The sequence below is a fragment of the Talpa europaea genome (genome assembly GCF_964194135.1).
Source record: "Talpa europaea genome assembly, chromosome: 16".
In the NCBI taxonomy this organism is placed as follows: domain Eukaryota; kingdom Metazoa; phylum Chordata; class Mammalia; order Eulipotyphla; family Talpidae; genus Talpa; species Talpa europaea.
In genome coordinates, this window is record NC_140084.1 from 20,351,544 (window position 1) to 20,374,087 (window position 22,544).

The window sequence follows — 22,544 nt, forward strand, 5'->3', positions numbered from 1 at the left end:
TGTTTATTGATAACTGCCTTTGTGATCAGAGACTGATCTCCTGTTTTCATGAGCCTTTTGGAGGCATAGTACATGATTTGGGGGTACCCTACAGTTTGAAATGCCTTGCTAGCAGTGAGGTTTGGGAGTTTGGGCTGCAGTGACATCTGTGGTGTGCTAGCGCCCCCTGGTGCCAGATGGTGGATTGCTCCTTGGAAGGCACCCTCTTGCAGAAAGCTGGTCTGTTGTGGCTGCCTTAGCGCTGTACAACTGTGGACCTGCAGGGGACCAGGAAACCTCTTTGCTCCTCACCTTTCTTGGGCTGGGACTTCTGCTTTGCTTTTCTGTTTGTGAGAAGGCTGTCAGTTCTAGTTTTGCTTACCACATCCCCGAGGCCCTCTGATAACCTCTAGTTTCCTCCAGTGTTCATGCCAGGGACTCGTGTGTTTCCCTCCTAACTGTGTTGTGGGCACAGCCCCCTTTCCTGAAGTGTTTCTTGTAATTTGTTTTATGTCTTCACTAGAAAGGGTCAGCAAATGATGAGGCCTGTGAACAGTGAGTGTCAAAGCCTGAGGTGGGCTGGGTTGGTAGTGAGGGGAGGCTAGACTTTGTTCCTTCTTTGGGGCATTGTAGCAGCTGGCTAACAGGAACATTTGATGTTGCATTAATTCTCTCTGCCATTTATCTAACTGTGTTTGCTTAAGACCTAGGGAACTCCCAACATTTGCCTTTGAGTATTTGATGCAATGGTTAGAAGAGTTAGTTTTACTGACAGCATAAACATTTCTGTAGTGCCTTGTGGCTCACAGGGCCCACGGGCCCCTTCTTTTGCTTTATCCTCATGTCACCCCCTTGTGAGCATCAGTAAGTACTCTGATGCACTAAGTCCTGCGCAGGCTATGGAAACACAGGAAGAATGCACTTGTTCCTGCTCTTCAATTCCCCCACAAACTCGATTTTTCTAGGTTTTCTTTCACTCTGCCCGTATAGGACAAATCAATTCATATATGAGCCAGTGGCATTTTCTCCCCTAGATTGTAAATCCTGGGAAATCTGGCACAGAATCATTTTCATCCCCCCCCCTTTTTTTTTACCTATATACCTATAATATTTTTCTACCTAAAAACAGACTTTACAAGATATTTCTTTCTTTCTTTCTTTTTTGAAAAGATTTATTTATTTATTTATACAAGCACTGGGTACTGTCAGAAGCGCGGGAGGGTGAGAGAATTCACCAGAGCCAGATCAGGTAGCAGAGTAGGCAGAAGGACCGAAGTACACTGCTGAGGGGAGCAGCGGGCGGCAGGAGAGGTCTGCGCCATGTGGGACCCTCCTCCAGTGGCCGGGGAGCAGCCGGGGATCCAACCGGCGCTGCAGAGGCTGCGGGTAGCTTCACAACCCAGCGCTCAACCGCTGCGCCACTGGGGAGGCCCTACAATATATTTCTTAATTCTCTAAAAGAAAGAGCATGATTCATGTTCACATAAGGGAGGGAAGGCCCCCCACAACTAAGCATTTTCAGCTTTGCCTTTTTAAAGGAATCTATTTGGAAATATTTTCAAAATAATGTAAGTTGTACAAATAAAAATAGTACGGAGGACCCTCATTAACTCCTCTAACCAGATTGACCTGTTATACTTCACCCCATTTTGTTTGATCATTCTGTATGCGATTGATTTCTCTCACCATTCATACATACATGTTCAAACCCACATGCAGTTTTTTTCTTGCACCCTTTGAGATTTGAGGGTGCGTGTGTACACCATGACCCTTTACCCCTTATATTTGAATGTGTATTTCCTAAGAAAAGTTCTTACACAACGACTCACACAGTTATCACTTTCATAAATGTACACTGAAGCAATGTCTCTTTCTCACCCACAGTTCATATTCTGATTTGTCAGCTGACTTGCTAATCATCTGCACAGTGGTCCCCTCCAAGATAGGCTCCAGTATAGGGTGAGGTATTACATTTAGTTGTCCTGTCTCTTCAGCTTCTTATAATCTGGAATGTCTCCATATACTTTCATAACATTGAGTTTTTGGAAGAGCACAGTCCCTCTTCTTTAGTAACATTCTTCATTTTGCCAAACACCTAAAATGATTGAGCATTAGAAAGGCTTTTGGAAAATGAGGTCGTGAAACTGAATATTGCAGTGGCAGTTGGCAGACGTGAATTTCTGCATACAAGAACTGGAGGTGTGGGAGGTGAGAGGATTCACTAGAGACAGAGTGGGGAACAGAACAGGCGGATTGACTGAAGTACACTGCTGAGGGGAGCAGAGGTTGAGTCAGGAGAGGTCTGCTGCGCCACGTGGGCTGCTCCCTGGCCGACGGGGGATCGAACTCGTGCTGCAGAGACTGCAGATTGCCTCATAGTGCGGTGCTTAACCCCTTGCACCACCAGGGAGGCCCTCCCTTTTTATTCTTAAGCCTTTCCTTGTAGCAGGCCCTCAGTGACTGGAAAATGAATTCTCCATTTACTAGGCCTTCCTTTATCGTCAGTCACCACACTACCTTTGAATTGCTGTGTGAGTATAAGTAATAGACATCCTAACAAAAACAGCCCCTTACAGGTGTCATAGTCCTTGATACCAGATTGTTTTAGCAGTCATCTGGCTTCTCAGTGTCAAAATTGAGATGGACTTTTTTTTTCAAACATGAAGTACAACTTCTCACTTTTCAAAAACTTTTGCTTTTTAAAGATTTAGGCAAGGTCTGATAATGGCATGGGGGTGCTATAATCCGATGTTTGTTTCAATGGAATTGTTCACTGTGAGCCGGTATTAAGGAAATTAGTTGGGAGTTCAAAGCAGCTCTACTAGCCATTTGTCAAGTGTGAAATGATAGTCAGTGTTGCATAGCTGATGGTTAGCAGTTACTTATGGTATCCTTTTGGATTAAATGGTGTCATCAAGTCCTAATCTGTTGTCAGTGAAATCTTAAAACTAACAAAGGTGCAAACTGGGTATATTCAGTAGTTAGAAGGATTTCTATTGCTTGCATTGATTTTTAACAGGTTATTTTTTTGAACAAAGAAGGTAGTCATACAGTTCAGAACTAAAAACTGAAAAGATGGACATTGAGAAATCTTATTCCTTATTCCAACACCTCTGTTGAGTCTCCCCATAGCCTAACTGTTTTCCTCCCATCTTGAGTCCCTTTTCAGTATCTCTCTATGCAAACACATGTAGATATTTCTGTCTTCCTCCCTTTTTTTACCCAAAGAATATATTTTTTTATTTTAACAGATTTCTCCTATCTGTACATCAAGTTCTCCTTACTTTAACTCCATTAAATTTAGTAATCACATTAGAGATGTATATTTGTGGAGAAATATTTGACATGAAGTTGTAATAAAAGCATATAAGGAGCCTCCCTGGGGGCCTACAGGTGTAGTCTTAGTGCTATCACTGCTATGGCCTGAGTTCGATCCCCTGTCAGAGAGCTAACTAACCCACACGTGGCCCAGCAGACCTCTCCTGTCCTGCCTATTTTGCTCCTGCCTCTCTCTCTGGTAAATCCTTTAACCCTCCATACCTCTGGCCTATACCCCAGTTCTACAAAAACAAACAACAAGAAAACCCAGCACATTGAAGTCTCCAATTTTTCAAATAATACATGAAAATAGTAACATCAAATAATAGAAGAAAAAAGATTTCCCTGGAGTCTTTTTGAGCACTTCAATTCTTGGTCATGAGTTTGCTCCTAGCTGGCTAGTGTGGGGACTGCTGCTCGGACAGGTGATCTTGGGTGTCAGTGGTTTGGGGTCACATTTCCTCTTTCTTCAATGACATGATTTTATTAAATCATTTGAAATTTTAGTTCTTTTACTTGGATTAACCAGGTTTTTCTTTATAAAAGACTGTGTATGAGCTCAAAAAGAAAGTGTGCTTAGAAATGTGATTTAAGTGAGCATTTCATTTTTATTTTCAATTTTTTGGGAAGAAAATTTGCCAAACAAAATAGCCTAATAATCTTGTAGAACATTCTCGTTCTCATTCTTACATATCATCCCACATTCTAAATTGTTTATCATTCATACGCAAAGATAAAATGGTTATCTTTCCCTATATTATATCTGCTATTAAATGAAGCAACATGGTTCCAGTTTGGTGATTGTCAGTATTTTCAGTAGTCGTCACAACTATCACATCAGTGGTTTCTAGATCTTGTTTGTCTCTTGAAGTTATTTTCTAGAATTCTAAGGCACCTTCCCCCAATGCCAGAATAGGATATGGGTGTCAGAATGTTATTTTTCCTTTGCATTTGAGTAATAATCTTACCTACAGAATAGAATCATATGAAAACAAAATACTCTAGAATTCTAGGAACATATTACTATAATCTTGGCACTCTAAAACCATTGCTCCATTGCCTTCTGCTCTTACCAATTCTGTTGCGGTTTTAAATTTATTTTTTCTGTGGACACTTGTTTTCCAGTAGGTCCACTTTTGTCAAACATCAGAATTGTTTTTAAAGTTCTCTTCTGTTTACTGTGTTTGTTCTGTTTGTTGTTCACCATCAATTTATTTTACTTCCCCTTCATTTAAAATTCTGACTCTTTGCGTTACTGTTGATTTCCCCTTCACGTGTCTTGTGATTTTTTTGTTGTTGTTGTCTATTCCCATGCTTGGACGGAAAACATTAATTTTTTAGTGGCTGTGTGTTTCTTTGGCAGTTAGGAAGGTTATCGTTTCCCCAACAAGTTTCCTCTGTGTTTGAATATTTTCATCACCCCTCAAGAGTTCCCCACACCTTGACAAACACACATCTGTTTTCTGTCTTGATAGTTTTGCCCTAGAATGTTGTATAAATGCAGTCATACAACATGTAACCTTTGAATACGTTTGTATTCTTTCATTTTGCGTGGTGCTTTTAGAATCACTGAGTAGAATTTGATGTACCACATTTACCTCTTGGAACATTTGGTTGTTTCCAGGTTGGGGCATTTATGACTAGAGCTGCAGTAAACAAAAAATCAGGTTTTTTTTGTGTACATGGGACTTCATCTAGTGGGCAGGTACCTAGGAGAGGGATTCCCGGGTCGTATGCTGAATACCTTCATAAGTAAGTTGGAATTTCTTTTCCAAAGTGACTGTGCCATTCTGCACCGGTGGCCGCCTCAGAGAGAGCTCATTTGTTCTCCCTCCTCACCAGCATTTGGTATTGCTGGGATGTTTTCTCCTGAGTAGATTTTGAGGTTTTTATCTAGGCCTGAAGATCTTTTTCTGCAGTGGGGACTCTAAGGAGCACCAGTCTGAGGTGCCCTTTTTTTCACATCTGCATCACCTTCCTTCCTTTCTTCCTTTTCACTTCTACCTTTCCCTCCTGGTGCTTGGCATGGTGGTTGAGTGACATGAGTGTGTTTCCCCAGTGCTGGAGATGATAAGAAGGTCTGTGCTTACAGGGAATTATTTAAGACAATCATTTTAAATCACTTTGGGACTCTGGTTATTTTTGCCATTGCTGTTGATAGTTTCTTTTCTTTCTTCCTTTTTTTAAAAAAAGATTTATTTATTTATTTATACAAGCACTGGATACAGTCAGAAGCTCGGGAGGGTGAGAGAATTCACCAGAGCGGGGAACAGAACAGGCAGAGTGATGAAATGCACTGCTGAGGGGAGCAGCGGGCGGCAGGAGAGGTCTGCGTGCCATGTGGGACCCTCGCCAGTGGCCAGGGATCGAACTGACGCTGCAGAGCTTTGCAGCCCAGAGCTCAACCGCTGCACCACCAGGGAAGGCCTGATATACAGTTTCTTTGTGGACTTCTGCAAGTATATGTAACTACTACATGAAGTTTTTTTTTTTTTTTTAAAGATTTCTTTATTTATTTATACAAGAACTGGGTGGGGTATAGGTTGAGCACTGTGCTCAACCACCTGCGCCACCAGGGGAGGCCCTACATGAAGTTTTTAAGTAATATTTATGTGTATATATTCGTGTTTGTGTGTGTGTGTGTGTGTGTGTTTTCTTGGTATTTATTGCCAGAAAGCCTTCAAGAAATGTTTTACCCAGAATTATGGGTGTGTTACCCCGCCCTCCCTGCACAGCACAAGGCGGTTGCCATCTTATTTGCCATTTGTATGATACTCTGTTGCTGTTTATGTTTAAGTCACATGCTTGTAGGTTCCTTGCAAGTGACCAAACTGTCAGCTCATTAGTGTGGCTGATCACAGCTCTGCTGACCATTTCTATCCCCTGTGCCCACCATCATGTGTGGCTCCTCTAGGCTCCCCATGATTTTTTTTTTTTTTTTGTGGGATCCTCGCCGGTGGCCGGGGATCGAACTGGTGCTGCAGCCTCGCAACCCAGCGCTCAACTGCTGCGCCACCAGGGGAGGCCCTCCCCATGATTATTAAGTGATGATTAGTGAGTGCTTCTCTGTTGCAGAAATCTCATCATACTGATTCTTGTCAGTGACTTATTTCTTCAAGCTATAGGGAGACGGTGAGCCTAGGCACTTGCCAGCTTTTTTCATGCAGTTTAATGAGTCATTTTTCTGCAAAGTCACATTCAGAAAGCAACTAAGTCTCTGTCTATCAAATATTATATTCACTCTGCATCACGTTCTCATGTATTTTTTTTTTTTTTTTGTGGAACCCTCGCCTGCGGCCGGGGAACGAACCGGCGCTGCGGAGGCTGCGGGCAGCCTTGCAGCCCAGCGCTTAACCGCTGCGCCATCAGGGGAGGTCCTCTCATGTATTTTTTAAGATAAGCTCCATACATGTTTTAAAAAATTATTCACTAGGATTACCAACATTTTGCCTTTCTGCATTTCCCTGTCTTCCCATTTGAACTGTGTTTGCTGCTTTTCTTAAGTGTGTACAGTGGAGAAAACTGAAATGTGGGTAGAGCATGAGTCAGCAGAAGGTAACTGGATCAACTGGAAATGTGGGGAACCAAAACAGTTCTTGCAAGCAGGACTCTGCTTTTTGGTGTGCAGAGTTGACAATAAGCTTTTGAATTTGTTTGAAAACAAGCTTTTATCCATTTCAGAGTGTTCTTTGGTGATTGATAGGAAAAACAAAGTGGTATTTTCCTTGTTTGTAATTTGGGAAATTGCACGTCTAGAAATCTGCTTGCAGATCCTGATTTGTTTAATCCAGAAAGGGTCTTGGGATTCTGACCCACGTATTTCACAGAATGGCTATAACATAGAGCTTACCTTTCTGAAAGTACATAATTTGTCTATTTTATGTGATCAGTGACTCTTTTTTTTTTTTCCCCCAGTACATATTTGGAGATTTTAGCCCAGATGAATTCAATCAGTTCTTCGTGACTCCTCGCTCTTCAGTTGAGGTAAGGCAAAACTTTGTTTTATTGAGTCTATGTGGAGATACAATTAATGGTTATATTTTAGCTTTCATTTTCTAATTCATGCTTTTTGATAGAGTTCCACTGTACAGAAAAGTATAGAGAGAAATATGAGGAATGTCTGAACCCACCAACCAGACGTGACTAATAGTGATATTTTGCTGTATTTATAAGTAGCAAAACATTACAGATAGACTGGAAGCCTCCTTTGTACCTTTCCTGTCTCACTCCCCTTTCCCCAGAAATACAGACACTGAAATTGCAAGTATTTTCTTCACTCTGCATTTTTTACTTTGTTACCACATGGGTGTGCACCTACAGATTGGACATTGTAGTGTTTTATTTGGTTTAAAATGTCAAATAGGGCCTCTCTGCTGGCCCAAGGGGTTGAGCACAGCACTATGAAGCTATCTGCAGCCTCTGCAGCATGAGTTTGACCCCCAGCCCTCCAGGGAGCTACCCACATGGTGCGGCAGACCTCTTCTGTCTCACCCGCTGCTCCCCTCAGCAGTGTACTTCAGACTGCCTGTTCTGCACCCCGCTCTGTCTTTGGTGAATCCTCTCACCCTCTACACCTCTGGCCTGTCCCCCAGTTCTTGTATACATAAATAAATAAATCTTTAAAAAAAATAAAATGTCAAACATAACTAAACAAAAATAGACAGCTATAAATCAGAGACAATCTGCAGGGGAGGGGGAGAGATCAGAAGGAGAGGGAAGAGCTTGAGGGACTATGATGATGGTGCACTGGTGAACTGGTGGTAGAAATTCTAGGGGGACTACACCTGAGAAAACAAGCATTGTAAAAAAATGAAAAATGATGAAAATATAAATAAATGAATTAAAAAAAATCACATGGTGCTCACTGGTGATGTGATGGTGGGATTCTGTGGGGATTACACCTGAGGGAAGAAATGAAGCATTGTATAAAAATGAACAACAATGTAAAAAATATATTTAAAAAAAGTCACATGAATAGTTTCACACTATATTCGTCATTTTGTAGTTTAACATATATATATATATATATATATATTAGAGATTAACTTATTTGTTTATACAAGCACTTGTTTATACAAGTACAGTCAGAAGCATGGGAGGGTGAGAGAATTCGCCAGAGCGGGGAGCAGAGCAGGCAGACTGAGGAAATACACTGCTGAGGGGAGCAGCAGGTGAAACAGGAGAGGTCTGGGCGCCATGTGGGACCCTCACTGGTGGCCGAGGATCGAACTAGTGCTGCAGAGGCTGTGGGCAGCTTTGCAGCCCAGCGCTCAACTGTTGCGCCACCGGGGAGGCCCTATATATATTTTAAAGATTTATTATTATTTTTTAATTTATACAAGAACAGGGGTACAGGCCAGAGGCATGGGAGGGTGAGAAGATTCATCAGAGACAGTCGGGGAGCAGAACAGGCAGACAGACCGAAGACACTGCCTAGCAGGGGGTGAGGCGGGAGAGGTCTGCTGTGCCATGTGGGTATCTCTTTGGCCAGCCATGACTCGAACCCGTGCTTCAGAGGCTGCGGACAGCTTTACAGCACTGCGCTCAACCTGCGCCACCGGGGAAGCCCTAACATATATTTTTTAAAAAGATTTATTTATTTTATGTATACAAGAACTGGGGTACAGTCCACAGGGGTGGGGGTTAGGGGTGAGAGGATTCATCAGAGACAGAGTGGGGAGCAGAACATGCAGACTGACTGAAATACACTGCTGAGGGGAGCAAGCAGGAGAGGTCTGCTGCACCATGTGGGTAGCTCCCTCTCTGGCTGGGGATTAAACTTGTGCTGCAGAGGCTGCAGATAACTTCACAGTGCTGTTCTTAACCCTTTGTGCCACCAGGGGGACCCTGGTTTGTTTTCTAAGTTGTTTTAACTACATTCTCATCAGTGTACATGAGTTTTCTGATCCCATTTTAGAAATCTGGAGACTTATTAGTATAGGCAAACTTAAATTTTTGTTACTCTGATGGGTAATAAACCAGTTTTTATTATTTTAATTTACACTTCCCAGGTTATGGACAGTGAGTGCTGTTCTGTTATTTTTATATGCCCGTTGGCAGTGTGGATTTCTGCTTCTGTGCGTTGTCTGAGCCTTTGTCCTTTTTATTAAGTGACTTGTCTTACTGATTTATAGAGTAATAATTGTTGGCTTTGCTTATTATAGGTATCGCTTAACCTCATAGTTGATGCACTTTTGGGGGGTAAGGGAAGTACATTTTTAATATCAACTGTATTGATTTTCCTCATGTTTTGTGATTTTCTTTCACTCTCTTTAAGAAATCCTTCTCTTCCCTGATGTAATAAAGACATTTGTTTTCCTCTAAAGATTTTAAGGTTTTTGTTTCCTCTTTAGTACATAATACAATCAAAAGAGGTATTGACTTCTGTGTATGAACGAGGTGGAAATCTAGCTCTCCATGGCAAAAGCCGGTTGTCCTAGCGCCATTCTGTCAGCTCAGCTCCACAGATGCCCTCATTTGTTTCTGATGCCCTGTTCTAAGGCTTTTACTTTTGTCTCTGTCACTGCCATGTGTTTTTAACAGCTGCAGCTTTCTAACCAGTCTGGCTAGGCCCTTACACTTTCCTTGTACTTGATCACAAGTATTTTGACTGTTCTTCCTTCTTCTTTTTTTTTTTTTAAATTTATGCATACAAGATCTGGGCTGTAGGCCAGAGGTAGGGGCGAGGGGATGAGAACTTTCACCAGGGACAGGGTGGGGAGTAGAACAGGCGCATCTACTGAAATACCCTGCTTGAGGGAAGCAGCAGGCAAGACAGGAGAGGTCTGATGAGCCATGTGGGTTAGCTCCCTGTCAGTTGATTAAACTGATATTGTAGTGGCTGTTGATAGCTTGCTAGTGCTGTGTCTTTAACCCCTGCACCACCAGGGAGTCTCCCCACCCCCGACTGTCCTTTATTCTTTATTCTTAACTCTTCCCTAAGAGTTTATGATCAGCATGTCAAGTTTCTTGAAAAATCCTATTAAAATTTTTATTGGAATTACATTTTACATCTTTATGATGGATATCCTAATCATGATTGTGATACATTTCTCCATTCAGGTCTTCTTTTATGTTCATTCTTAATATGAGTCACGGTTTCTATTTTAGTTTAATTAAAAACTTGGAACTTTTTTTTCAGATTTATATTTTAAATAGCAATCAGTTGAAATTGCATGAAAAGGGAAAAAGTGGAGAAATGTATATATCAAGTCAACTAACTTTCAGTGAAACCTAACTAATTTGATCCCTTAGTAAATCAACAAGGTTATGTATTTGCACAAACATTACGCGCTTAAAACATACAGAGTTCTTCTGTTTTGTAAACTGGGCAGGAAAAGCTAACTCTTTAGCATAAATAGGTGGAGTTGGTGTCTGGCTAGGTCCCTTACATGTGACCTTAGCAAGTCCTATAGTCTTCTAAAGCTGCTTCAGAGTTTGAAAGTAGGATTAAATGAGAACATAATGAAAGCATTATTTAAGCTATGCAGTTGTTAAAAGGGTGTATTACTTTTTTTAAAAAAGATTTATTTATGCATATAAGAACTGGAAAACAGGTCAGAGGTACGGGGGTTGAGTGGGTTCACAAGAGACAGAGCTGCGAACAGGACGGGCAGATTGACTGAAATATACTGCCGAGGGGAGCAGCGGGCAAGACAGGAGAGATCCGCCGTGCCATGTGGGTCACCTTCCTGGCCAGTGGGGATTGAACTCTTGCTGCAGAGGCCACGGACAGCTTCACTGTGCTGTGCTTGAATCCTTGCACCACCATGAGGCCCAGGATGTATTACTTCTTTTCTACTCTTCCACTCTAGCATAAAGAATCAAAGAAAAAGTTCATATTAGTTTTCATTTTAGAAAATAAATAAATTTAGAAAATGCATAAATTTAGTTCAATACTCTGTCTCGTGTTCATTCATGTTAACAATTACGATTTTAAGTTCGCTAAGGATCTGAGCCAGAAAATAGTGAAAGCTAAGTTTAATTTCTGTCTTTGTATCATAGTAAAATGTCTGGTTCTTCCCAAGAACACCACAGACTAATTGCACTCTTTGCAATTAAGGTCTGAGAATTGAGGAAGCCCAACATATGCAGTTTGTAGTGTTTGTGAGTGCCTGTTTGTAAGTAGATGTCAGAATAATAACTTGGCTTTTCCTGTGATTTTTTTATACAAAACTATTCAATCTAAAATGTGCTGTATTTCAAGTCTGAAGAGTGGTTCCTTCCTCATGCCATTGAAATAGCTCTGTGGTCTTAGGCAGTTGCCTTCGTTTCATTGTTGTTCCCCTCCCCCCAAACCCCCTCCCAAAAGAAAGCAACCCCAGCAGAATGCTCATCTACCTCACAGAAAAGTTAGGGACTCACTAATGTTGGTGTGATGACTAGTGTGTGATACTTTAATAGAGCTGAAGTCTGTCAGCTTATGTTGAAATTTATTTGCTTAAGTAATTGTTGTTTCTCATTAAAGTGAGTCAGAGCTCTTAGTGTGCTGGGCTTATTTGGGATCTTCTGGGTTGTTTTTTATTTTATTTTATGTTTTTTTTGCTTTTGTTTTTGTTTTTACTTTTGAGCATGCTTTGCGTTTGGGGAGGCACGAGGATTACCAGGATTACCTGCCTAGGGAAAGGCAGGCTAGCAAAAGTTAGTGACTGTGCATGGGCTGAGCTACCTTGCCCAGTATCCTCCTTCTCATTCAGGGTCTGTGTTAGGGAAATAATAACTCACACAGGACATGGGCTGTGCAGTAGGGCTTTGGGTCTGGATTGTGGGCATGTGGCTCATGTTCTCTTGCTAGACCTGCAGGGTGGGCTGGCTTTTTGTCTTTTGGGAAATAATTGCCCTTCAGGACCTCACGAGACCTGCACTGTTTCTGCCATGTGGCTGTGACACAGATTAGATCTCAGTCCTGTTCCTCATGTGCTTTTTTGGGATATTAGGAACTTGATAAAGCATTTTTCTCAGTCAAGACTGAGAAACAAAAGATTGAAAAATGGGGGGTGTTTCCATGTAAAAACATTCTCTTTCTGCAGAAGTACCCTTCTTCTCAGCTGAGAATGGTTTTTCTCTCTCTTTTTAGTTTACTTGTTTTAAGTTACTTGCACTGGCAACAGAGTGGTCAGTAGTTTAACAGAATCAGAAGAAACAGCCAGCTGATTTTTGTATGTGATCTTAATCAGTATACTGTTTAAAAGGTAACTGATACCTTTCCTAAAGCTGTGCTGTGGCTTAAAATCCAGGGTGGTTTAGACCTGAACTTCTACTAGAAAAAAATAGAGCAAATATACTGAATAAGCGTATTTTGTTTTTTTTTAAATAGAATTTTTTTTTTAAGATTTTTTTATTTGTTTGTTTATACAAGCACTGGGTACAGTCAGAAGTGCGGGAGGGTGAGAGAATTCAACTAGAGCCAGAGCGGGGAACAGAACAGGCAGAGTGACGAAGTACACTGCTGAGGGGAGCAGCGGGCGGCAGGAGAGGTCTGCACGCCATGTGGGACCCTCACACAGTGGCCGGGGATCAAACTGGCGCTACAGAGACTGCGGGCAGCTTTGCAACCCAGCGCTCAACCACTGCGCCATTGGGGAGGCCCTGAATAAGCGTATTTTGAACCTCAGTGGTGTTAAAAAATAGAATATTGTTGTTCTTGAAACTCTCTAGTGCCTCAACACTGGAGGCAACACACATCTTAATCAGTTCCCAAATAAGCCCATGATAGCAGAGAGCAAACTGGGGGAAGGAGGGTGTATGTGCATGCACGTGTGTGTGTGTGTGGGGGGGTGGTTCAGTTAAGACAGTTACTCTTGATGGTTTGGTGTCTTTAATGGAATTTCAGTGGAGATATTCCAGGTTCTTAAGGGTTTTTTTGATGGCAGAATTGCTGGCCACAAAAATTGATTTTTAAAACATCACCTCAGGGGCCTCCCTGGTGGCACAAGGAGGGGTTAAGATGCAACCTATGAAGCTATCCACAGCCACTGCAGCACGAGTCTGATCCCCGGCCAGGAAGCAACCGACATGGCGCAGCAGACCTCTTCTGTCTCTTACCCACTGCTCCCCTCAGCAGTGTATTTCAGTCAATCTGCCTGTTCTGTTCTCCACTCTCTCTGTTGAGTCCTCTCACCCCCCACACCTCTGGCCTGCACCCTGGTTCTTGTATGCATAAATAAGTAAATCTTTATTTTTAAAGATTTATTTATTTTTTACAAGAACTGGGGTACAGGCCAGATGCATGGGAGGGTAAGAGGATTCACCAGAGACAGAGCGGGGAACAGAACAGGCAGACTGACGAAATACACTGCTGAGGGGGGCAGCGGGCACAACAGGAGAGTTCTGCCGTGCCATGTGGGACCCTCGCCGGCCGGCAGGCTGGGATCAAACTGGTGCTGCAGAGTCTGCGGACAGCTTCATAGCGCGGCGCTCAACTGCCTGCGCCATCAGGGGAGGCCCAAGAATAAGTAAATCTTAAAAAAAAAAAAATCACCTCAGAGCACCCAAATATTCACTTCACATGACTGCAACAGAGCAATATTTTCAAACTAAGTTGGTTTCATTTTACATATCTAATGTAACTGAATCACAGATTTTTACACTACTGAGTTTGCATTTGTGTGAGGTTTTGTGTTTCTGCTTTGCAAGAGGGAACTTTGAACACTTCTTTTATGATGTTACTCTGCTTTGTATTTATTATGCTCACTTCCTGGGATGTCTTCATGAGTGGTGGTAGTTTGTTGAATTAAGGGTACCATGTGCCTGTGAGGGTAAAAATGAAATGCATTTCTTTGCCAGTCCTCATTCCAGTTTCCAGTAAGTCCTTCAGTTATGCTATTAGCAGATTAGAAAGTCAAACAAAGTATTTTCAACACAGTCATTGAAATAGTAATAACCCAAGGCATTATTGCCTATAATACCTTGGTCTGTTTTCAGATCCTGCCTCTACCCCTGTCTAGGACTAGATTTTTTTTTAAATTTATTTATTTATACAGGAACCTGGGTACAGGCCAGATGTGCGGGAGGGTGAGATCATTAACCAGAGACAGAGTGGGGAGCAGAACAGGCAGACTGACGAAATACATTGCTGAGAGGAGCAGCGGGCAAGACAGGAGAGGTCTGCTACGCCATGTGGGTTTCTCCCCAGCCGGCCAGGATCGAACCCTTGCTGCAGAGGCTGCAGAAAGCTTCATAGTGCTGCTCTCAACCACCTGAGCCACCCAGGAGACCTTAGGACTGGATTTTAATTTTAATTCATTTATTTAAATCTTTTAAAGATTTATTTATTTATACAAGCACTGGGTCAGAAGTTCTGGAGGGTGAGAGAATTCACCAGAGCCAGAGCGGGGAACAGAACAGGCGGACTGACGAAATACACTGCTGAGGGGAGCAGTGGGTGCGGCAAGAGAGGTGTGTGTGCCATGTGGGACACTCGCCGGCGGCTGGGGATTGAACCGGTGCTGCAGAGGCTGCGGGCATCTTCGCAGCCCAGAGCTCAACCGTTGCGCCACCAGGGGAAGCCCCATTTAATTAATTTTTTAAAGGTAATAGGACTGTTTAAGGAAGCCCTATTTAACTAGTATATCAAATCGATAACACTGTTAGTAGAAGATAGTCATAAGGAAATTTTACTGAGCAATTTTGTTATCCTGTGAATGAATAGGAAAAACAAATGATGGTTGAAAGTAGAAAAGATATAAGAATTTAGAGTGGTGGAAGGTTTTTGTTTTGATTTTAGCACTTACTAGATTTTTAAATTACAGTGATTAAAAACAAAATCCAAACCCTGTTTTTAGCACTTTAAAATTGCACTGCTCTCAACACCAGGGGGCACCTTAATGTCATTGATGGAAATGGCGAAGGCGTGTGTCTGGGAGTTTTCTGATGTCCTTTGTGATTGCAGCAGGTCCTGAAGCTGCTTCATGACTTCCCCAGACACTCCATCTGCTCTGTGTCTTGGGCCAGCAGTCCCTGCAGGTGTGTGGGTGATGTGTGTGATGGTCTGACTACAAGTCAGCACTCAGAAAACTTTCTCCTTTTCTGTCAACATTGAGCATGGGGGTGCTGTGCCCCCATGCACTAGGAACGTAAGCTGCTCTCAGGTGCTGAAAGCTTTCAGTTGTTCTGGAGTCACCTGTGTTCTTGGCTTCTTATTTGTTATTTCACTGGGGAGAGAACTTCCTGCGTCACTTGGAGCACTAAGACATTATGTTTGTGATGGTTGACTTGCTAAAAGTTAATTGGAGAAATCGGTGGCGGAAGCCAATAAGCAGTAGTTCTCATACAGTCATGGCCATGAGAGTCACTGGGTGTCTCTGACCCTGGCTGACTCCAGAACCCTAGTCCAGCACCCTGTGTACCACAGTAAGCTGACTGAGAAATCTGTGTTAGGGTATAATTGTTCTTTTGTTCTGTCTTTGGATAATAATTGTCCACTTGCCCCTTCCCATCTTAAACTTTCTCATCCCAAACATATCCACTTGAATCTTTTCCAACTCTACAGTGTTATGAAATGACTTGGAAGAAAAGTCTGGGATGTTCCTAATACTTTCTTGCCTTTTTACAAAGAAAACTGTTTTGCTTGCTTACTTCCAATCACAAAAGGTGATTTCTAGCCATCAGTTCAGTTACTTAAGGCACCATGTTGTAAGGAGCCATGGTAGTGGTAGCTGGACTTTCTGGTCTCATCAGGCCTGCTCTGCTCTGCCAGTGGGCCTGGTCCTGGCCCCTGCTACTGCTGGCATGTGGTGGCTGTCAACAGGAAGTGGAGATGTCATTTAGAGCCTGTTGCTAGTGGACCCACACAGAGAGGTGGCTGTGGTATTTATGGGCAGTCTCTAATATCCTTTGAAACTGGGGGGGCGGGGAGCGGGTAGCATTAGCATCTTGTTGTATCTGATTTGCATGCCCACTATAGTCTATTTTTTGCTTCATTTTTAGATCTGTTTAATTAACAGTAAAAATATAAAAGCATTTACGGTGTTCTTTCTCTAAAGTTAAGATGATTTCATTTACTAGCACACTTATCAGTTGTTTTGTGATAGTGAGAAATAGTGTCGTGAGAAGTTGCATGGGTGAAGAGTTTTAATGAAGTATTGCCTTAATGAAACAGCACGTATGAGATTATAACATTCTTTTGAATTAAGATTTCCTTTCTGATTCCCCCCAGCTTCCTCCGTACAATGGGACCGTGGTGTGTGGCGCACAGGCTATGGATGAACTACCTGATGGTAAGCTCATTCTCCCGTCTCCCTGAGCCACTCTGGCTATAGGTGCTAATTTGTACTTTCAGAATACACCTTACCTTATGACTCGATGTTTTTGCTGTAAATGATAGCAGATTTCATCTCTAAACCACTGACTAATGAATTGCAGTTCATTCTGTACTTCAGAGAGTGATGTCCAGATTTAGTTAGGAATATGGTGGCTGAAGTTCTTCCTCCCTTCCCTCTCCTCCCTTCCCCTCCCCTCCCTCCCTCCCAAAAACTGGGGTACAGGTCAGAGGTTTAGGGGGTGAGAGGATTCCATAGGGACAGTGGGGAGCAGAACAGGTGGGTCTACTGAAATAAACTGCTGAGGGGAGCAGTGGGCGAGACAGAAGAGGTCTACCGCACCATGTGGGTAGCACCCTGCCCAGAGATCAAACTCGTGCTGCAATGGCTGCAGATAGCTTCATAGTGCTGTGACTTAACCCCTTGCACCACCAGGGAGGCCCCAAATTCTGTTTTTTCTTAAGAGTTCTCAGTGGCACGTGTCCATGGTTCAGAGCACAGGCTTTCTATAGAAGTTGGTTCAGTGGGCGCTCAGGAGTGGGTGCTGTTCCGAGCCCTACCCTCTTTGAGGTCCAGTGGCAACTCCCATCTGTCCTGCAGTTTGTGGTTATGTCCTATCTGTTGTTCATGCTCTTGGGAGTTGAGGTAACCTTTTCAGCTCCTGGTCTATTATTTTATTTGGTTCTGCACAGACCCAGAGCTGATTACTAGAGATGGTGAATCCTGAGATATACCAATTTTGCATTAAGGCACAGTGCTGAAATAACAGCAGAGTTCAAGTGGTTGCAGGCTGCTGCTGCACAGGTCAGCTTTGTCAGATACTTTCAGCTTGTATCACGGTAAAGGCCCTTGTTGGCCTTGGGAAAGCTGAAAGCCGAACCTTTTCTTTGAGATCTTGGAATTTGGTGTGCCCTATTTGCTTAGCCTGGTCAGGTCTAAGAAAGGGGTTTTAGTTATAAAATAAAGACTTTTAGGGCCTCCCCTGGTGGCGCAGTGGTTGAGCGCTGGGCTGCAAAACTGCCCGCAGCCTCTGTAGCGCCAGTTCGATCCCTGGCTGCCGGCGAGGGTCCCACATGGTGTAACAAACAGACCTCTCCTGTTGCGCCCACTGCTCCCCTCAGCAGTGTATTTCCTCAGTCTGCCTGTTCTGTTCCCCACTCTGGCTCTGGCGAATTCTCTCACCCTCCTGCGCTTCTGACTGTACCCAGTGCTTGTATAAATCAATCAATCAATCAATCAATCAGTCTTTAAAAAAAAGACTTTTAACAGTTTATCTAGAGTAAAATCAGAAAGTGATTCTGTCTACATAGGAAACAGTGATGGACTTAGGCTGGTCAGTGAAGCTGAAGACCCCATGGCCTTGCTGGCTGCTCGGCCCTGACTTGGTTATACTCGTCTCCTGTGCTTTTGCACATGGTGAGCAAGCTGCCAGGTCTCCTCTGCTCAGGGTGGGGTTGTGTCCCTTTCCTCTTGTTCCTTGCTTTCTGGTTGGCCCATCACCTCGCCTCCTTCCCAGGGGTAGCTGCTGGAGATGGGCAGCTCCTGTTCTCCCACATCCCTTTCCTGCCAGACTGTGGTTCCTGTTCACTTACCCCTATGGTGCCCTTTTTCCCATTTTCCCCTCTTCCCTCAAGTCCATCCTCTATTCACTCATAGACACTGCTGGATTCTCACCACCACTCTGCTGTAGTGACAGACAAGCCTAAATCCCTGAGACCTCTGCTCTCCTGCTGCCTTTGAGGTTTCCGGCACTGTCTGCCCCCCTGTGCCAAAATGCTTCTGCCTAACTGAGACTAGCTTTGGATGGCAGAAGCCTTAGTTTTTGCTTAGTGGCTGTGCAGTGTAATATCTGGAATGTTGTCAATGCTCTATATGTTTTTGTGCAAATGCTTTATTCTCCCTCCTGCTGCCACCAGCTACAGCAAGCTCCATGCTGAAGCCTCTCATCATGGCATGCCTTGCAGACAGACCTCTGTCTTGTTTAGTCAGTTTCTAAAGCTTGAAATAGCCTGTCACCCACCTCCTCCCATGTCCAGTTATCCTTCCAGTTCTGCTGATCTCTGTATAGTGTCTGATGAAAGTTTGTCACTGTTTTCTGTGACTGGAAATACTCTTTTTGTAATCCCTTGAGGCCTTAATCTCACCCTCCCTTTGCACTGTCTTCTTCAGTCCTGGGAGTTTGCTTCCCTAGTAAAGTAACTCCTTGGGGTAGGGACCTACCCCTACGAATCTAGCCCCCACTCCTTGCTAAGAATTAATTGGCAAAATCAGCTGAGGTGGCTACTTTAAACAGTGGCTCTCACACAGTTGTGTGCTCTTGAAGGTGACAGCCACCACGTTTCTGTCCAGGCCCCTGCTACTGCTCTGCAGAGATTGCAGTGAGCAGTTGAGAAGGAAAAGGTTGGTTCTCCTTCCCCCAACAAACCCACTACCTGCAGGACCTGTATGTGAGCTCCTCTTTACCCAGGGTTTGGTCTGCATTATTGAAAGCACACTTTGTCAGGTCTTCCTCCACTCCTTCAACCTGACATATCAGACCAGACTTTGCCTTGGCCTCTTTACCCTGCAGTGTACCCGTGCATGGACACACCTTTGTCATTGAGGAGTGTTCCTGGGGAGGAAAAGGAACTGTTCTGGGTGGGAAATCTGCCTTTCAGGCTTGTGATCAGAACCTGTGCTGAGTAACTATTTTGTTAGTAGCTGTAGATACTGAAACAGTTCCATTAATGTCCTGTCACATTGTGGAATGTTTTATGGTATGATAAGATTTAAGAATTGAGGTTCAGAACATTCTATATCTAATGGAAATAATAAAAATCTTGCCCAAGCGGCATGCCAGAGTGCATACTAATTTTTAGTATAATTTCACAATGTCCAGCAAAGTCTCCAGAGGATAGCCTCGCTGCGAGCGCACGCGTACTTCTTCAGGAGCATCATTTCACGTAGCAGCATCGCAGCCTCAAAACATCATGGAAGCAAAGTGATGGTTCACCTCTAGGTGTAATAATAATTTTGATTGTTTTCAAGATAAGGAAACAAAGTTTTTTGTTTTTTTTTAATCAGTACTCAGTACCAGTGAATTTGAATTGTCATGTTGTTGGCTTTATATGTAAACTTGCCGATAAGTGTGGTCATCAGCACTGTTCGTTTTTCTTATGTAGGAATGTGCCTGTCCCACCTACCCACAATGGGCTGTGATACCAAAACAGGAGGCCCCTGCCTGCCCACTAACTAGCACATAACTAACTCCTGTGGGGCTTTTTTAAAAAAAAAAAACCTATCAAAAGATCTCCAAAGTCAAATATATTCTGTTTTCTGCAAACCACATGATTCTTTTGGTTTTATGGTGTTTTTTTGTTTGTTTGTTTGTTTTGTTTTTTACTTGAAGTACATTTGTTAAAAACATTGGCACTTGTGCTCAACTTGGAGAACTCTTCAGTGCCATATGAAATATGAAATACAAGGAATGTATTCTTCAAAATCTGTAGCTATTTCATCATATATAAGATGACACGGTGCACTGTGTCAAAAGACAATTGATTTTAAAACTCAGCCTAATTTCAGAAGTGTGAGCTATGAAAAAATATACATCTTACAATAGATGGAATGCAGATTGTTCTCTGTTAAGTACTGACTGCTCCAAAGAGATTTTTAAGAATTCTTGGTCCTGATGTTACATTCTGGTGTTTTGGAAGTGCCTTTATCACCCATGGAGATAAATTGCATGTTGCGTCTCTTAGTGGATGCTTATACACATCCATGCAAGGCCAATTTCAGACTTCATTGTAGTTGACTGTGGAGAAGATCAGGAGACAGATAACTTATAGAGATTCATTTTGGTGTAGTGAATTTGTTTTGATTTATTAAATAACACCAACTGGAGAAGCCATATATGGACATTGACTTTAAGTCTCTAAATTAGATGTGAATTTTTAAAAAATTAAGTTGTCCAGTATATATTCTTTAATCTCAGGCATAAAGCTAATAGACTCAGACTTCATTGAGGAGTGTTCTTAAACTGGCAAAATATTTTTTGCCTTTTCATTTTAATCTCTTAACTTTTGAAAGCCTCCTTAGCTACTCTAAGAGTGGCAGATAAATACAGGCTTCTGTTTTTCAAATTTGCAAATTAAACATAAATTCATAGTTATTTCAGTAAATGACTTGTTCAGCACATAAATGAAATGTCTTAACTTTGTTAATTAGGAAGAGTAAGTTTCAATTTTTAAGAAAAAATAAATAATCACTGTTGCTTTTATTGTCTATATAGCTCTGTTCTTAACTAACAGGATGCTTACTGACCAGTTTCTTTCTGTCCAGGACCAGAATACCAGAGAATTGAGTTTGGTGTTAATGAAGTAATTGGCCCCAACGACATTTTGCCGAGAACGCCCAACTACAGTATTTCAAGCACATTGAATCCTCAGGCCCCTGAATTTATTCTTAGTTGCACAACTTCCAAAAAGACTCCTGCTGAAATAGATAAAGGCGTGAACTGCAACTCCGTTGACTGCCAGTACTCGCATTCCAGCCTGGCATTGGACAGCGGATCTAATGCCGAGGGGGATGTGCTGGAAAACGACGGTGTTTCGGGGGGTCTAGGACAAAGGGAACGTAAAAAGAAGAAGAAACGCCCGCCTGGCTATTACAGTTACTTGAAAGATGGTGGCGAGGGTGGTGTTTCCACGGAAGCCCTGGTCAATGGTCATGCCAATCCAGCAGTCCCGAACAGCACAGGCACAGAGGATGTGGAGGTGATGGGCCACATGCCCCCGTCAGTGTCCCCCAGAACTTGTAGCAGCCCTCAGGACTCCACGGGCTTCGTCAGTGACGCTGTGCCTGGTGGTTCTTTCCCCAGAGCCCTTGATGGCAGTGCCAGGACTGCGGGGCAGCCTGTGGGCTGCCACAGGGCTGACTGTGAACAGTCCTGCCTCCCTGCAGAGGCTAGTGGGGACAGCCTATTGAGGACAGCTGTGTCTCAGCCTTGTGTTGGGACTGATATGACCGAAAACCTTGGAATTGCTAATGGACAAATACTTGAATCCTCGGGCCAGGGCTCAGCTGCCAATGGGGTGGCGTCACACCCTATGGAGAGCACGGACTCAGACCTGGTGAAAGCTGACAGCTTGTGCTCGCCTTCTGACCCCCAGGTCTCCTCTGCAGGTTCCCTGCCTGGCAGTCAGCCTGCCAAGTCTTGGGCCAGTCTGTTTCATGATTCTAAGCCTGCCTCCTCCTTGCCGGTGGCTTCTGTGGAAACTAAGTATCCCCCTCCTGCCACCTCTCCCATGGTCTCTGAAAAGCAGGTTGAAGTCAAAGAAGGGCTTGTTCCGGTTTCAGAGGATCCTGTAGCCATAAAGATTGCAGGTATAGTTCAAAAGGTGCAGGTCAAAAGTAAAAATGGGGAAAAATTTCATCACCTGTTGAATAAGTTTGAGAGGGTCTAGGCTTCTATACAGAGCAAAAGTAGATGATCTGTGTGTTAATAGGAATTTCTGCAGTAGGCCTGTGCCTTAAATGTTATCCGAAAATTAGACGATAATGTAACCAAAATGGGAAGGCGTGTGTGTCACACCTTGATGTCCAGCGGAAAATACATATCTGTTCTCATTTCTTTTCTATTGACAATTTCCATTTCTTGCCATTTGATCAAGTAATTTCACTCCATTGTGTGACTATGTGGTAGATCTGTCCTGCCTGTGTTAACAGCTGTCATATACTTTGCTGTAACCCTTGAGGTGCACTCCACTGCTTTTTTCTGTTTCTTAAGATAGAGCATCTTGGGTTGGTTCTTGATGCCTATTTTGGATTGAGTAAAAAACACAGATTAAAAAAAAAAAAAACAGATTTTATTCCGTTTTAGTGCACCAAGTCAACTCAACAAGAAAAGTTTAGGCTCAGAAAGAGGAGCCAACTCACAATAACAGTGTAAAGTTGCACAATTTGAAGTTGTGTTTCACGTTACAGCAGGCAGACAGAGTACGGGGAGTG

The 22,544-nt window shown here is 43.0% G+C and overlaps 1 protein-coding gene across 1 annotated transcript in view; it reads left to right on the plus strand.

The window, feature by feature from the left end:
* The window catches only part of USP10 (ubiquitin specific peptidase 10), a gene marked incomplete at its 5' end in the record, with an annotated part of 68,753 nt that overhangs the window by 22,341 nt on the left and 23,868 nt on the right, over window positions 1-22,544 (plus strand). The window contains 3 exons of the mRNA XM_084256844.1: window positions 7,213-7,281; window positions 16,454-16,514; window positions 20,877-21,920. Of these exons, the coding sequence (XP_084112970.1) occupies window positions 7,213-7,281; window positions 16,454-16,514; window positions 20,877-21,920 (1,174 nt within the window). The remainder of the gene's footprint in view (window positions 1-7,212; window positions 7,282-16,453; window positions 16,515-20,876; window positions 21,921-22,544) is intronic.